The sequence below is a fragment of the Eschrichtius robustus genome, chromosome 1 (genome assembly GCF_028021215.1).
Source record: "Eschrichtius robustus isolate mEscRob2 chromosome 1, mEscRob2.pri, whole genome shotgun sequence".
NCBI lineage: Eukaryota > Metazoa > Chordata > Mammalia > Artiodactyla > Eschrichtiidae > Eschrichtius > Eschrichtius robustus.
This window is the reverse complement of record NC_090824.1, coordinates 27597191-27611827: the sequence shown is the minus strand read 5'-3', so window position 1 is coordinate 27611827 and position 14637 is coordinate 27597191. Positions and strand designations below refer to the sequence as shown.

Sequence of the window (14637 nt, the reverse complement as noted above, 5' to 3'; positions counted from 1 at the left end):
CGCGCCCGGGGCGGTGCCCGGTGGTGTGCGGACTGCGCTTGCGCACGCCTCACCCACCCACCCACCGTGGAATTCGCGGCGAGGAGGGGCTGGGCGCCCACGCTCTCCCGTCTCCAGGCAACCGAAAAAACAGAGGCTGAGAGCGCCTGCGCGGCCGTCGGTGGAGGTAGGGTGTGGGGTCAGGAAAACTAAGTCCTGGGGTTTCCCCTGAGTAGGAGCTGTCCTCGAGAGCCTCAGGTACGCGGAAGGGCGGGAAGACATGGGGTCAGCACCTCGACCTCCCAAGGGCCCGACAGACTGAAGAGCGAGGGCTTGTCCCCAAAGCGGAGTCTCCAGTAGAGGCTTCCCGGCTGAGCCCTCCGGGACAGAATGCGACTTAGGCGTTCCGGATCTAAAACCCGTGGCGGCCAGATCAGGTGGTCCCCGCCTCTCAGATTACAGACCTTCTGACGTCTGTGCCGCGGGGACTCCTTGGGTGAGGGTTTGCCAGCCAGGCATCTGCTGCAGGCCCTGAGCTGCAGCAGCTGTGCTCTTTGGGGTCAAGCATTGTTCCGGCAGGAGGGAAGCCCCGAGAGCTCTTTGTGCCAGTCACTTACCAATGGGCCGCAGTTTTCTCACCTATAAAATGATGGGGCTAGACTCGGAGTCCTAAGGTCCCTAAATTCGAGTCCTGTAACTCTGAGAGAACCCCTCAGTTTACGGGTGAAATAACTGGAGCCAGCGAGGGGAAGCTGCTCGTCCTGTGTCACAGGCCTAAAAACTGACTTTCAATCCAATAGCTCTTTCCACCTGCTACGGAGTATGCTGTGTATGGCAGAGGCTGGTACTGATGCAAAGGAAAGCCAGGTGACAGGAACACCTGTATCACATTCCTTTTTCTATCCTCAGGACCTAATAAGCACCCGCAAGACATAATAAGTGTTCACCAAATGTTTATTGAGTGAAAGCTCTGGCAGACCCAGCACCACTGTCCCTAAAAAGTCTAAGGGAAAATGTGGGTAGGACAAATGTAGTAACAGTTTACTTTAGCAGCCGAGGTGAACCTCAGACAAACTCCTCACATATGTCTGGTTTAAATCTCCCCTAGGCTTCAGTCCATGCCCTGAATGGCTGGTCTCCAGTTGGCACTGCCTCTGCCTCTGGGCATTATGCTCCCACATAATAAAACGGAAGCTCCAGAGCTCCATTCAGCTAAGCAAGACCCCTCTGAAAAAGGTGACTCTTCCCAGCGGTCCTCTATGGGGCACCCGAGGAACAATTTCCAGCAGAAGCTTTTGAGCAACCAAGAGCTGACGCTGGATAATCTCTACACTCACCCCAAATGGAACACCTGCACGAAAGCCCGGAGCTACTCCTATCCCCGCTGTGCTGGAATCAGCCAGCAAGATTCAAGAAGCAATCCCCAGGGCCAAGCAAAGTGTTTGTTTTACTCACCAGGCCCTCAATCCCGGTATCCCAAAGCAAATAACCAGGAATTCATCTCCTTTACGAAGAAGCGAGTTGGGGTGGACCGGGCATACCCACTGAAACCTGTGTTTCATCGGAAGCCCCATAGTACAGATGAGGCTGGCACTGATGGGAACCAGAATGTCTCTCCAAGACCCCCTGAGCCAAGAAAGTTTTCATACTGTAGCTTTGGTTCAAGGAACTGGGTGAATTCATCTGTGGTTGGTACAGTTGCTGCCAGTCAGGAGGACAGGGTCATGGCAAACCCCAATAGGATGGAGTGGACGCAGATCCAAAGACTAGAAGCTGCAGGGGAGAATTTAGAGGAGGAAATCCGCAGAAAAGAGACTTTTCTGAGGGAAAAGCTGAAGAAGACAGAGGAGGAACTCCGAAGGATCCAGAAGGAAAAAGAACAGGCTGAGGAAAACGAAAAAAGAGAGCTACAGAGAATGGTACTCCCCAGGAGGAGAGTTAAAGGCAACAGCAATACCACATACAAACCTATCTTCTCCCCAGAATTCATGTCTGAGGAGGTCTTCAGTAGAGACACGGGAGAGGATGAAACTTGGGGACGGTCTCAAGAAAATTCTAGTCCATTCCAGTTCTCTGATTATGGAATTCAGAAGCTCAAAAGGGAAAGACTGGTGGCAAGCAATAACAACATCCGAGACCGATTCTCAGGGCGATTGAAGGAGACGTTTTCTCAAGCTTCAGAAGCGCCACTCAGTGCTTTGCGGAGGTCCACCAGCAATTCTAGCTTGTCTAGGGCACCACACTCCTCGGGCTCCAGCTGTTCCACTGAAGAGCCAGAACTGGGCGAGTGCAGCCACTGTGGCCGAAAGTTTCTCTTGCTCAGGCTGGAGAGACACTCCAACGTCTGCCGCAGGATGCAGAGTTCCAAGAGGAAAGTGTTTGATTCCTCCAGGGCCCGGGCCAAGGGCACAGAACTAGAGCAGTACTTGAACTGGAAGGGACCAGCCTCAGTCAAGGTAACAAGGGCCTTATGGATTTGCCTTGAGTGGGGATCATTTTAAGAGCCTCTTATATCCTCATCCATTTTCTTTAAAAAAATTTCATGTGTCATATAGGGAGAAAGTGAGAATTAACGTTTGATTTATTGATTACTACTGTGTGCCAGTCACAGTGATGGGAGCTTTTCATATGATCCTCACCACAACCCTGTGAAGATTTCATTATCTTTTATCAGTTCAAAAATCAAGTGTCCGAGAGGTTAACTTGCTTGAGATCACAAACAGTCTTAAATGACAGTCAGCATATAAATCTGGGTCAGAATTACTCCAAAAATCTAGACTTAAAAAATATATGTCCTTTTGATTATAAAAGTAATAAACACTTACTTTAGAAAATTTAAGAGAATGAAAAATATAAAGAAAAATATTATGAAGCATTTCACTACCCTGAGAGAATTCTTCGCTCTGTGCAATATATTCTGCTACCTCCCAAGATTAGGACTTGCTACCACTCCTATAACTGTATCTATTTTTTCAAGATTGGCTAATTTTGATATACCTTCTTAGTAAATACATGAAACACAATTGTTTGGAATTCTTTTTCTCCCCATTTACAGCGTAAACACCTTAAAGTTAGAGGACTTTATTTTTTAAATAATTTTTATTGGAGTATAGTTGATTTACAATGTTGTGTTAGTTTCAGGTGTACAGCAAAGTGAATCAGTTATACGTATATATATATATATATATCCACTCTTTTTTAGATTCTTTTCCCATATAGGTCCATCACAGAATATTGAGTAGAGTTTCCTGTGCTATACAGTAGGTCCTTGTTAGCTATCTATTTTATTTTTTATTTTTATTTTTTAAAATTTATTTTTGGCTGTGTTGGGTCCTCATTGCTGCGCACGGGCTTTCTCTAGTTGTGGCGAGCAGGGGCTACTCTTCGTTGCGGTGCGCAGGCTTCTCATTGCAGTGGCTTCTCATTGCGGAGCACGGGCTCTAGGCACGCGGGCTTCAGTAGTTGTGGCACGTGGGCTCAGTAGTTGTGTCGTGGGCTCTAGAGCGCAGGCTCAGTAGTTGTGGTGCATGGGCTTAGCTGCTCCGTGGCATGTGGGATCTTCCTGGAGCAGGACCCGAACCCGTGTCCGCTGCATTGGCAGGAGGATTCTTAACCACTGCACCACCAGGGAAGTCCAGTTATCTATCTTATATACAGTAGTGTATATATCTCAATCCCAATCTCCCAATTTATTCCCCCCCAGCACTACCTCCTGGCAACCACAAGTCGGTTCCCTACGTCTGTGACTCTATTTCTGTTCTGGAAACAAGCTCATTTGTACCATTTTTTTTTTTTTAGATTCCACATATAAGTGATATCATATGATATTTGTCTTTCTCCGTCTGACTTACTTCACTCAGTATGACAATCTCCAGGTCCATCCATGCTGCTGCAAATGGCATTATTTCATTCTTTTTTATAGCTGAGTAATATTCCATTGTGTATATGTACCACATCTTCTTTATCCACTCCTCTGCTGATGTACATTTAGGTTGCTTCCATGTCTTGGCTACTGTAAATAGTGCTGCTATGAACATTGGGGTGCATGTGTCTTTTTGAATTATGGTTTTCTCCAGATATATGCTCAGAAGTGGGATTGCTGGATTAGAGGACTTCATCTTTGGTGAACATTCCTAGATGCAGAAAAATGTTGTAAAAAGTGACTTTGAGACACTTCCATACATTTGGGGGAACTTCATAGGCACATTTGGACAGTCAGATCTGGAGAAGATTGTCTGGTGAAGCTTCTACCACCTTGTCAAGGTTATAACACTGGGGTTGTAAATGAGTGTTTCTCAAAGTGTGGCATGCTGACATGCATTTTTTATTTCAGTAATTGTAATGTGTATTAGAAAAGTAAAACATAGTAAGCCCTTGATTTCTAGGAATCATGAATTTAAAGAAAAATAGTAAGGGGGATGAAGTGAAAGTGGTATGCAAATGATCAAAATGTGGGAAAGCCTAGACCACATGATCTCAAAGCCCCGTCCAGCTCTGAGTCTCGTAAACTATGAGAGTGTTATTCTATTTTCATTTCCTTCCAACCCTCCCACTGCCACGCTAGCACCTCTTGTCCATTAGCACTTTACAGTTTACGTGTGTATTTGCGGGGCCTTTAAAAACTCACGCTTATGTGGTGGCTGTTAAGAGAAGTCTTTTGCAGTTAGTTATTTCTTTCAGTACGATATGGGAGATCACTACAAGAAAGTCCTTTCCATGTTTAGCGACCATCTCCCTGAAATCCGGTTTCCAACGAGAAGTCAACGTTTTGCCCTTGCAGATAATGATATGATCATCAGTTTCTGTTCTTTCCTGTTTTCTTTCTGGTCAACCCAATAATCCACTGGGGTATTCTCTGTCCCACTATAGTGGTTTATTTCTGGCCAGAACCTAAAAGAATCTTGTGTTTCTTAAATTCCCAAATACAGTAGCAATAAAGCAAAAAAAAAAAAAGAAAGGGTTTCTGAGATCAGATGCCCTAGCTTTGTGGAAACTAGTTTGAGGAAATATGTTGCATTGAGGACATCAAGGCAGAAAGGATCTGGATTGAGATGGACTCCTCTCCTTGGACTGTCCCAAGTTCTATTCCAAAGCTTTGTGCCTTTGTAAGCTGAGTGGTTTGTGTCTCTCTGTTATTCCTTCAGTGTACTTGCAAGAACAGGCGATTTTTCTTTTATCCTTTAATATTCACATAACTTCCAGCAGACTCATACTCTTGTCTCTCTACTAGACCTTATGTATTTGAGCATAGAGACTATATCTTTGTGCTTTGTGATTAATAAGTGTTAATTGAATAAACTTCAATACAATGAAGAATTAAAGTATAAGTATCATATAGTTGAGGAACTTTCCCCTAATTCAATTCTAAAGGTTCCTAGATACCATCTCTAACACTCTGATTCTCTTGCCTTGTCTGTTTCAGTAAGATTTTCCTGATGGATCCTTCCTTTTCCTTTGATAACAACTCTTCCTATATTCATCACCAAGCAGCTACTTGCTTGCTTTCTTTTTTCTTCTTTTTAAAATTAATTTTATTTTCATCTAAGCAGTATTTGAATACATTTAAAAAATCATGTAGTACTAAGTGACCTATAATGCAGATCAACAGTATTTTGCCTCATCCCTCTCTGGCCCCTCATCTAGCTCCCACAGGCAGTTCTGATAGATGACTCTTCTGGTATGCATTTCCATATTTCTAAATAATATACTTATTTGCTTGATTTATCAATTTTGCACATTATCCGTTGACCTCCTCTTATGGACACTCTGGGTTCATATCCCCTCTCCTCCCACTTTTCTCCTTCCCTTATCCTTCCATTGTAGTGAAATCACAGTTTTGGGTTAAACCAGTAGTCAGCTATTTATGTGATAATAACCACATAAATTTTGTTCACTGCTGAGTGAACAGATTCTGCCCCTGCCCACATGCACCCAGAGTTAATAATTGACCCATGTTTTAATTTGCTTGGTTTCCTACATACCTAACTCTATTTTTTTTCCCCTGAATGATCTGCCCAGTATCAGACACCTGTTAATGTTTTTCTATCAGTTTGACTTTTTTTTATTCTGGAACCTCCATCCCACCATTCTTTTTCTTCCTGCTCCAGTCCAGACTGGTTCTTCTCCAGGCCTGGTGCAGACCTGTTGTTTGGAACTTCTCTCTGCTTCTCTCCTGTTTCCAGCATCCTGTGTCTTCCTTTTTCTTGCTTTACTCTTTGCTTTGCTGAAGCTTTATTAAGAAAGGTGCATGGGAGGCATATTTTTTGTCTTGGGATGAATTAAAATATCTATATAATAGCTTTATTTTTGATTGATGAATTGGCCAGGTAGAGAATTCTAGCTGGAAAATTATTTTCTGTTAGAACTTTTATGGCATTTCCCCACTAGCTTTTAGCATCCAATGTTACTGTTGAGAAATCTAATACCATTTTGATTTCTGCTCCATTATATGAAACCTATAGATTTTTTTCGTTTTCTTAAAGCTTATAGGATTCTCTCTTTATTCTGAAATTCTACAATGATCGTGTTGGATAGTGGGTAGGCCATTTCAATCTCAAGAATAGTGATATTTATTTCTAGGAATGTTTATTGTCTTCTTTCTTTAATAATTTCCTCCTTGTGCTTTCTGTTTTTGGAACTCCTGTTAGTCAGTGTTGGACTTTCTAGATTGACTTCCTAATTTTCTAATCTTTTCTACTTTCCATCTTGATCCTTTTTCCCATTCCCTTGCCTCCTATGAGGGTACCTGTGTCTGGTACTCTGGGAGCTGAGTCGGGGAAGGAAGCTGACAGTTAATTCCACAATACATTGTGTACACTTGCCCTTAATCTCCATTTTCAGCCCCTAGATTAACCCTGTTCTCCACTGTGCCTGGATGTCCTGAGTCTGAAACCTGTCTGGTTCAATTTCTCCAGAGAGGGTGCTGGAAGTGTTGGACACTTGGATGTGCAAGGTGGAGAGGAGCCCTGGGAGCCAACCTGTTCTCCGCCCTGTACCTCCCCCTTCCCACTACCTGTATTTCCAAGCACTGAGCCTCTCAGGGGTTCTGCTGGGAAGTACGGCTTGCCTCTCAGTACTATCCGCCTTTGCAGGCCCTTAGTTTAAGTCAGCGGTCCCCAGACTTTTTGGCACCAGGGACCGGTTTCGTGGAAGACAATTTTTCCACGGATGGGGCAGGGAGGGGGATGGTTCAGGCGGTAATGCGAGTGATGGGGGAGCAGCAGATGCAGCTCCGCTTGCTCGCTCGCCCGCCGCTCACCTCCTCCTGTGCGGCCCGGTTCCTAACAGGTGGCGGACCAGAACCAGTCTGCAGCCCCGGGGGCGTTGGGTGTTGGCTGGTTTAAGTGCCTCCACTCTGGCAAGTCAGTTATCATTGTTGCTTCTTTCCTGTTCTCTTTGACCTTAATTTCCTGTCATTCTAACGGAGACTCAGGAAGGGGATGAGATAGACACCAAGTTAAATGATCAGTCTTCCTTCAACTTACAGGCTGAACCTCCTTGGAAGAGCAACTGGAAACAGAAGCACGAATCTTTCATCCGTACCCTCCGTCAGGCTCGAGAGGTCCAGCAGGTAATTGCCAAGGGTGGAAACCCCTCCGACCTACCTCCCATCCTGCCTGCAGAAAATCCAGACTATATTCAGTGTCCTCACTGTAGCCGCCACTTTGCTCCCAAGGTGGCAGAGTGGCACATTCCTAAGTGTAAGACCATCAGGAACCGCCCTCTGCCTCCAAGGAAGCACTGCAGTTGAGCAGACAGCAGTGGAAACCTCCTCGATAGTCCAGAAGGCTCTGCTTCTCTTCAGCAGTAAATGGGAGTAGACTAATTTGATGCAGAGCAGAAAGAACTACAACTTTTACATCTCCCAGGTCTGCCTGCAGAGCTGAAATCGGTGAAGAGAGCGAGCCCCATTGCTAAGCAGCAGGAGGCAACAGGAAGCCTCAGCTTCCCACTAAATCACCGCCTCCGGCTGGTGTGCCTCATGTTATTGCCCTAAGAACTGATGGGTGAGGACACGTAAGAGTAGCGAGTAGGCTACATTAAAGCTCTCTTCTTGCAAGCCTGATTGTGGTTTGTGCTAGTTAAGTGCCTGCATTTGCTGTGCCTTCTTGCCGCTGCCTCTACATGTATGTCTATGGCTTCTGTTAACTCCTCTTGTTCTTGCCAAGAAGTTGGCTCGTTGGTATCAGAGGATCATGGTATCTTATAAAAAATACAGTTTTGCTGTAAGACAAATGACCTCCCCAATACATGGTCCTGGCCAAAAGTCAATACAAGTATGGAAGGTTCAGGCGCCAGTATGTCCTAAACCCTCCCCATGTTGTACTGTGTAATAAAGGGAACCTCATCTTTATGTACAATACTTTACAGGGTAGGGATGGGGGAAAGCACACTATGTCTCTGTAGTTGTTCCTTCCTAATGGATTTCATATGTCCAAAAAAAAAAAAAAAAAAAAAAAAAGGAAGGAAGGAACTTCAGTTTCAGCTATTGCTAGCACTCTGCTTTCAAATCAGGTTGGTTTAACGACTTTTAAAATGAAGCAGCAAAATGTACCATCAAAGCAACCTGGGACATTCTGGTGTCACATGTCCCTGCTGATCACATCACAGTAAACTTCTATTCTAGAAACTAAACTTTGAAGGAAAAGATACCAGATCTAAAATTTTCTCTGGGCAGAATCGTGCCTACTGCAAGTAACCTTCATAATTAGGCCTTCAATAAATGGGTTTGGGGAATTTAAAATTAAACAAATAATAAAATGAGTGAGTCTTAGACTTGTCAAACGGGAGAAGTGATGTGATAAGGTCATGTCTGATGGGGGAGATATCAGTTCAGGTAGGATGAAGCTAACACAACAGATCTGAAATACTAGTAAGATTACTGTCCTGAGAGCATCACTCAAATTGTTAGTTTAAAACACTGGAGAAAAATCACCTAACCTGACCTGGGCAAAGGGGACTGTGCAGACCACAAAACCACATTTACTAAACTACAGATGGCCACTCACTCTTGTTCCGTTTCCTCTGCAGCTTCTGCTCAGTGGCTGGGCTAACAGATCAGACCAATTTGATATGCAAGTTTAAGGCTTTAGCTGTGAAGCTGCTAGACACTAGGCTAAAAAAAATCGTATGTTTCAAAAAACAGCATATATTGCTTTATGCTCTTCATAACTGTTACAAAGAAAGAGAGGTATCACATAATAGGGCTTTTGGTTGGTCATTTAAAGAAAACTCAGAGAGACACTGGATATTTAACCCAATATATACATTCTCCAGTCAAGTTTCATGAGGTACCCACTTTAAGTTTCACACTTGATGGTAAAAGCAATAGGTGACTAGAATGAGTGGTGGCCAAGGTCACACAGTGGTAGCCTGTGGACTGCTTTGCCCCGCAGGTATGTTTTATTTGACTGACATAGTATTAAAAATATAATCCGGGGCTTCCCTGGTGGCGCAGTGGTTGAGAATCCGCCTGCCAGTGCAGGCAACATGAGTTCGAGCCCTGGGCGGGGAGGATCCCACGTGCCACGGAGCAACTGAGCCCGTGCGTCACAAGTACTGAGCCCGCGATCTAGAGCCCGCGCTCTGCAGCGGGAGGGGCCACCGCAATGAGAAGCCTGCGTGCAGCAACGAAGACCCAGCGCAACCAAAAATAAAAAATAAATAAATCAAATAAATTTAAAAAAAAATATATATATATAATCCGACATTAAAAAATTGGGATATGGAGCATCTTTTGAAAAACTGCAAGTTCTGGAAACCCTGGGCCTGCAACCCTATATAGCACCAACTGAGTGGGCTTTAGAATCAGTTGCTCCTTCCGGATGGGGTGGAGCACGCAGATCACCACAGCCCCGCCTGGCGTGCTTCACTTATTTGCCTTGCCTGCCTGGTCTGGAACCCCTGGATGGTTATAAAGGTCACAGACCAGGGGCCTCCAGGGAGAACAATTGTTGTGTGTGTGAGGAGTGCTTTCTTATGCTGCTAGAGGAACAAACGTCAATGCCATAGTGTTCCCTTTGATCTCAACATGTTTAGGCCTTTGATTATATCAGGAATATCTATTAGCCTTTTAAATTTAGCTTGATCGGATCTTTGGGAAGAAGAACCTTTTTCTATCTACGTCTCTTCCTAGATAGCAGAGGATGACAGAGAATAAATAAATGCTGCTTGTTAATGTCCGTGTGTTATACTACTTTATCCAAGAACCTTTAGTGCAAGTAGATGCTATAAATTTTAAAGTTCAAAAGGTTAAGCAATGAAAAAAAATCTTACGGTGAAACTCACTTCGTTAAAAAGTATATGCAGTGTATTGAATGCAGCACAGCACCTTTGGCCAACATTTGCTTTAGGTCATCAGTTTGTCACTTTTCACAACTACACAGGAGGTAGCAGAGATGTGATAGTGTTTTTCTCCCTAATGTTCGTAATTCTGTGAGGTTTAGTGATCAGCATGTTTATTTCCATAGTTAATCATTGAAGCAATAAATGATTTTTTTGCTTTGCGGCAGGAAGGAACTTGTTTCGTAGTCCTGACTACAGCCCCCTCTGCCCTGACACTATCATGAATAATATTTCTTTGGAGGCCCAAGGATGCTCATTTGAAATAATTCATTTACAATACATCCTTGCACCAGAGTTGTTCTATTATGAATGTTTCCAAATATACGGCAAAATCAAATGAAATGTGAGTTAAGTCTGCTCTTGCTCTAAACTTCAGTGAAATGTTCAGCCAAGAGAAGTTACAACTTGGCTATGCCAGGGAGACCAAATACAGTTCAGCCTTTGTGAGGGAAAACAGTTTTACAAACATAAACTGGCAGTATCACCTGAAAAAGCCCACTGTGGAGATAAGTACAAGACATGACCCTTCCTCTTTTAATGGCTCATCTTTTTCTCCTTCTGCATTTTAAGCACTATATTTTAGAAGTTTTGGGGGGAAAAAAGTTGTAGCAGCAAAAATGATTCTATTAGTAAGAAAAAGAAACTGGCAAGAAGCAAAGATTTTTTCTGTGCAAATGTCCCTTGCATTGTTTCTGTTACAAGACCATTTATTTCTTTATTTATATAAAGACTCACTGAATCAAAAATTCACGAAGGCCTAGAGTCTGCGTGTTTTATCCCTAGTGACTAAGGTCCATGCGTAGGCTCACTGAGGCATAGCACTGATTGAGAGTTTAAATGTTTATTTAAAACAGAAATGTCAAACCACTCCACCCTCAACCTTTCAAACATCTGGCTAACAATAAGCTAATTCTTCAGCAACAATGTCAGAGCAGAGGGGTAACTCGGGTTATACTATAACTCAAAAGCAATACTACTGGAAAACTTAAAACACCTAGCACTACATAAAGAAAAGTAGGACGCAATTTAAGAGAATTAGCTACAGAAAACCATTCAAAGGCATTTCTGCTGCCTCACCTTTTACTTTTTATCTGATGCATGGCTACCACCTTTGAACTGGTTTCTGTTTGCGTAGCTTTTTGGTGGGAAAAATCATATGGCTATCCCAGGCACAATTTGGGAAAGTGCAAATTGTCTCTAAGGCACAGAACTTAGATTCTCAGCCAGATTAACAGCAAACCTAGACTTCCCAAGGGAACATGCTAGAGAAAACGACCCCAGCGTTCCACTGCTAGAGAGTGACTTCCCCTCCGGACCAAGAGCCCAGCTCTCACCCTCCCTTCAGTGCTCACTTTCATCCCATAGTCTCAGCAACGTGCCCATGTTCCTCGGTTCCATGGCAGAAGCAATACTCATGATTAACACCCAAAATGACCCTGCCTCTCAGGCCTGCTGAGATGGTGAGCATGAGGGATACAGGAACGTGAAAGGCCAGTCAGTCCTTAAAAAAAAAAAAAAATCAAAGTTGCATTTACGTGATGAATCAAAACCCATTGTTAGGGTTTGTTGCAAACCCCAAGTCCCCAGAACTTGCAACTTTAATCCAGGGTTGGCCCCTTCCCTTATTTTAAGAAAAGGCTTCAGTGATTACATTAGTACCATTGTACTAGGCTTCCCAGAATTGAGAAAACAATGGGAATATTAAACCAAAGAAGATCCCATTGAATAGAGTTGCCCATCCCCAGCTGAGGGGTTTTCCCGGAGCAGCAGCCTTTACACCACCAGGTTTAGGGAAATGGCAAAATTTCCATTGCACAGGTCCTTCCAAAATATTAAATAGATATCAAACATTCATTTTTTGGTTGGGGAAAATGAAACAAAAATTAATTTAGCTCTTTCTAGGGAGGTAGAATATGAGACTCATCAAGGCAGCTCCTGTGACTCAAAATACTAAAGGCTAGGTGGAAACACAATGCTCACATCCTTAAGTGAAGCCATCAAACGTTTCTAGGACACTTTCTCTCTCTGGGAAAGCTAGCTTGCTCCTGTCTACAAGGACATGAAGACACGGGGATCGGAAGGGAGCTCTCAGCCAAATTCCTCTCACTTGGCAGGCTCCTCCTGTTCTGCTAGGCTTCAGGGACTGCCTGGTCTGGGGGCTGGCTTTGGGCCGCTCAAGTAGGAAAGATGATACAGATTCACTGATATGGCTTCATAAAACACCAAAAGGGGAAACATACTGACTAGACATACAGAAAGGGAGTGGTTGGGGCTGCTGATGTCAAGATTAGAACCCTAAGAGCCATGAAGGCAGAGGCACAAGAAGTCTTCTCAGGGGCAGAAGACTCAGTCACTCTTGGCCCTCTCGAAGACACCGAGTAGAGGCAGCTGAAGCAGGACCTCCCCTCACGGTTTCCTCTGAAGTCCATTCCTACTGCCCCACAGACTCAATTCTCTATGAGATGCCTCATCTCTCAGAGGAATCTTCCAAAGCTAGGAAATCCCACCCTGCGTTGGCCACAGCCTGACACTCCTGCTGTGTGACGAGGAGGGACCTACCCTTCTTTCTCTACTCCTCACTGAAGAAGTCTCACTCAACCCTCAGAGGAAAAGCAATCTAAGCCCACTGCTCCTCCTCAAGCATTTAGCTGCACAAAATAATTGAACTTTCCGAAAACAAGCCGGAGATTGACTCCACCAGACATACTTTCCTGGACTAAGGCTCCTGAGAGGGCTTAGAACACTTCACCACTCTCCAGATGACCCTGGATGGGCCACACCTGGTTCCAGCCCACTCCAGCTTTACACTTTAACCTCCTCCACCCAGAGGTGCAATGCCTGGTGTTGAATTCCCAAGGCAGCTTCCAATTAATGGCGAAAATGGTGAGTGGGATGTAAGCTGCTACCAGCAAAATTAAGGTAAGCATTGTGTCTCCTCTTCAAAGGTGGGATCACCAGATGAGGTACAGAGCTGCTGTTGCTATGGCAGTCACTGAGGACAAAGCCAGGGCCATGGGGCCCTTCCATTCTCCAACACAAAACCACTCCTAGATCCTATCTAATAGGCAATGCTACTCTCCAAGTGTACATGGAAAGTGCTTCAGAGCCTCCGCCGCCCGCTCCTTGTCTGCAAGTGAACGAAGCCAGGAAAGCGCTCTCTGCGTTCAGTAAGTGTGCTGTGAAGGTCTTTGGATTCCAGTTTCCTGGAGGCTATACAGGCTCAGGAGACTAGAGGCTGGGTCTACAGGAGTCTGTTCCCAGGAGGCACCAGGAATCTGAATCTAAATCAGGCTTTGGATCCATTTCCATCTCTTCCTTTGCTGTCTGAGTTCCTTTGGAATGCATCCCCACCTGTCCAGATAAAACACAGGTCCAGGTTAACAACATTGCCACCTAGTTACAGCATTTCAGGACTAGATTTTCAATGCCGACCTCTAAGAATGTGTAGCCATGGTTTTGTGAGGAGCTCATACTACTACCTTAATAATAGGACCTTAGATAAAGTCCACACTTGTACATTTGTTGCAGGTAGGGTGACCAAGTGTCGTGATTTGCCCAGGACTGCAGGATTTTCTGGGATGCAGAACTCTTCAGTTTTAGAACTCAAACAGCCCTAGGCAAAACAATCCTCCTCCCTCCTACAGCTGCCAATCACTCCATGCTTACTTCAAGTGTGTATATTACTTTCCAAAGTACTTTCATAGACATTATTTCATTTAATCCTCAAAACAACCATACAACAACTATTTTCTTCTTTCAGGTGAGAACCAGGGCTCAGAGAAACAAAGTAATTTGTCCAAACACATAAACCTGGTAAATGGCAAAGCCAAGGTTGACAGTATTTCCCTAACCTAGTTCACTCTATATAGAGCAATACTATGGCCCTTTAAAAACGACGCAAGCAGCATCACTGGTGAAGTATTTTTACCAAAAATGTTTAACTTGAACCTAATCAAGCCTTAAGTCTAACTTCCAGTTCACAGAAATGACAGGGTGACAGAAGAATAAGATAAGCAATGTCTCAGGAAAATAAGGCAAATCCAGAATGTAGGACATTCTGTTAAACTGACCCTGTTTCTTCAACAAACCAATGCCATGGAAATTTTTTTAAAAAACGGGGGTAGATGACAACAACAATAATCCAAAAAGAAATGCACAAGACTTCTAAGAAATGATAAAACTTTATGTAAGAACATAAAGGAAGACTTGAATAAATAACTATTCAAGGCTGGGAAGACTCAGCATTACAGACATGTCAACTCTACTCAAATAAAGATACAATTCAAAGCAAATCTAATAAATTCCAATATAAAT

General features: G+C 43.9%; 2 protein-coding genes across 4 annotated transcripts in view; one reads left to right on the top strand and one right to left on the bottom strand.

Moving 5' to 3' along the window:
- The first annotated feature begins 6 nt into the window (after positions 1-6).
- Positions 7-8355, top strand: ZC2HC1C (zinc finger C2HC-type containing 1C). 2 transcript variants are annotated; one of them, XM_068542343.1, is made up of 3 exons: positions 7-166; positions 1088-2435; positions 7466-8355. In XM_068542343.1, exons 2-3 carry the CDS (start codon positions 1107-1109, stop codon positions 7727-7729), a joined length of 1593 nt encoding a protein of 530 aa, XP_068398444.1. In that variant the 5' UTR covers positions 7-166; positions 1088-1106; the 3' UTR covers positions 7730-8355. The 2 variants fall into 2 exon arrangements, with proteins under 2 accessions (XP_068398444.1, XP_068398445.1); XM_068542344.1 differs by lacking the exon at positions 7-166 and adding an exon at positions 174-237.
- Positions 8356-11148: 2793 nt separating this feature from the next.
- Positions 11149-14637, bottom strand: part of NEK9 (NIMA related kinase 9) — a 35989-nt gene continuing 32500 nt past the window's right edge. For both annotated transcript variants that reach the window (XM_068542328.1, XM_068542335.1), the window contains exon 22: positions 11149-13674. In XM_068542328.1, coding sequence (XP_068398429.1) covers positions 13552-13674 — 123 coding nt within the window. In that variant the 3' untranslated portion in view covers positions 11149-13551. The remainder of the gene's footprint in view (positions 13675-14637) is intronic.

Excerpts from the sequence above, each read along its gene's own strand:
- ZC2HC1C (XM_068542343.1), top strand. The coding sequence starts at position 1,107 with ATGGCTGGTCTCCAGTTGGCACTGCCTCTGCCTCTGGGCATTATGCTC. Across the intron at positions 2,436-7,465 it reads AGGGACCAGCCTCAGTCAAG|GCTGAACCTCCTTGGAAGAG; the intron begins GTAACAAGGGCC and ends TTCAACTTACAG.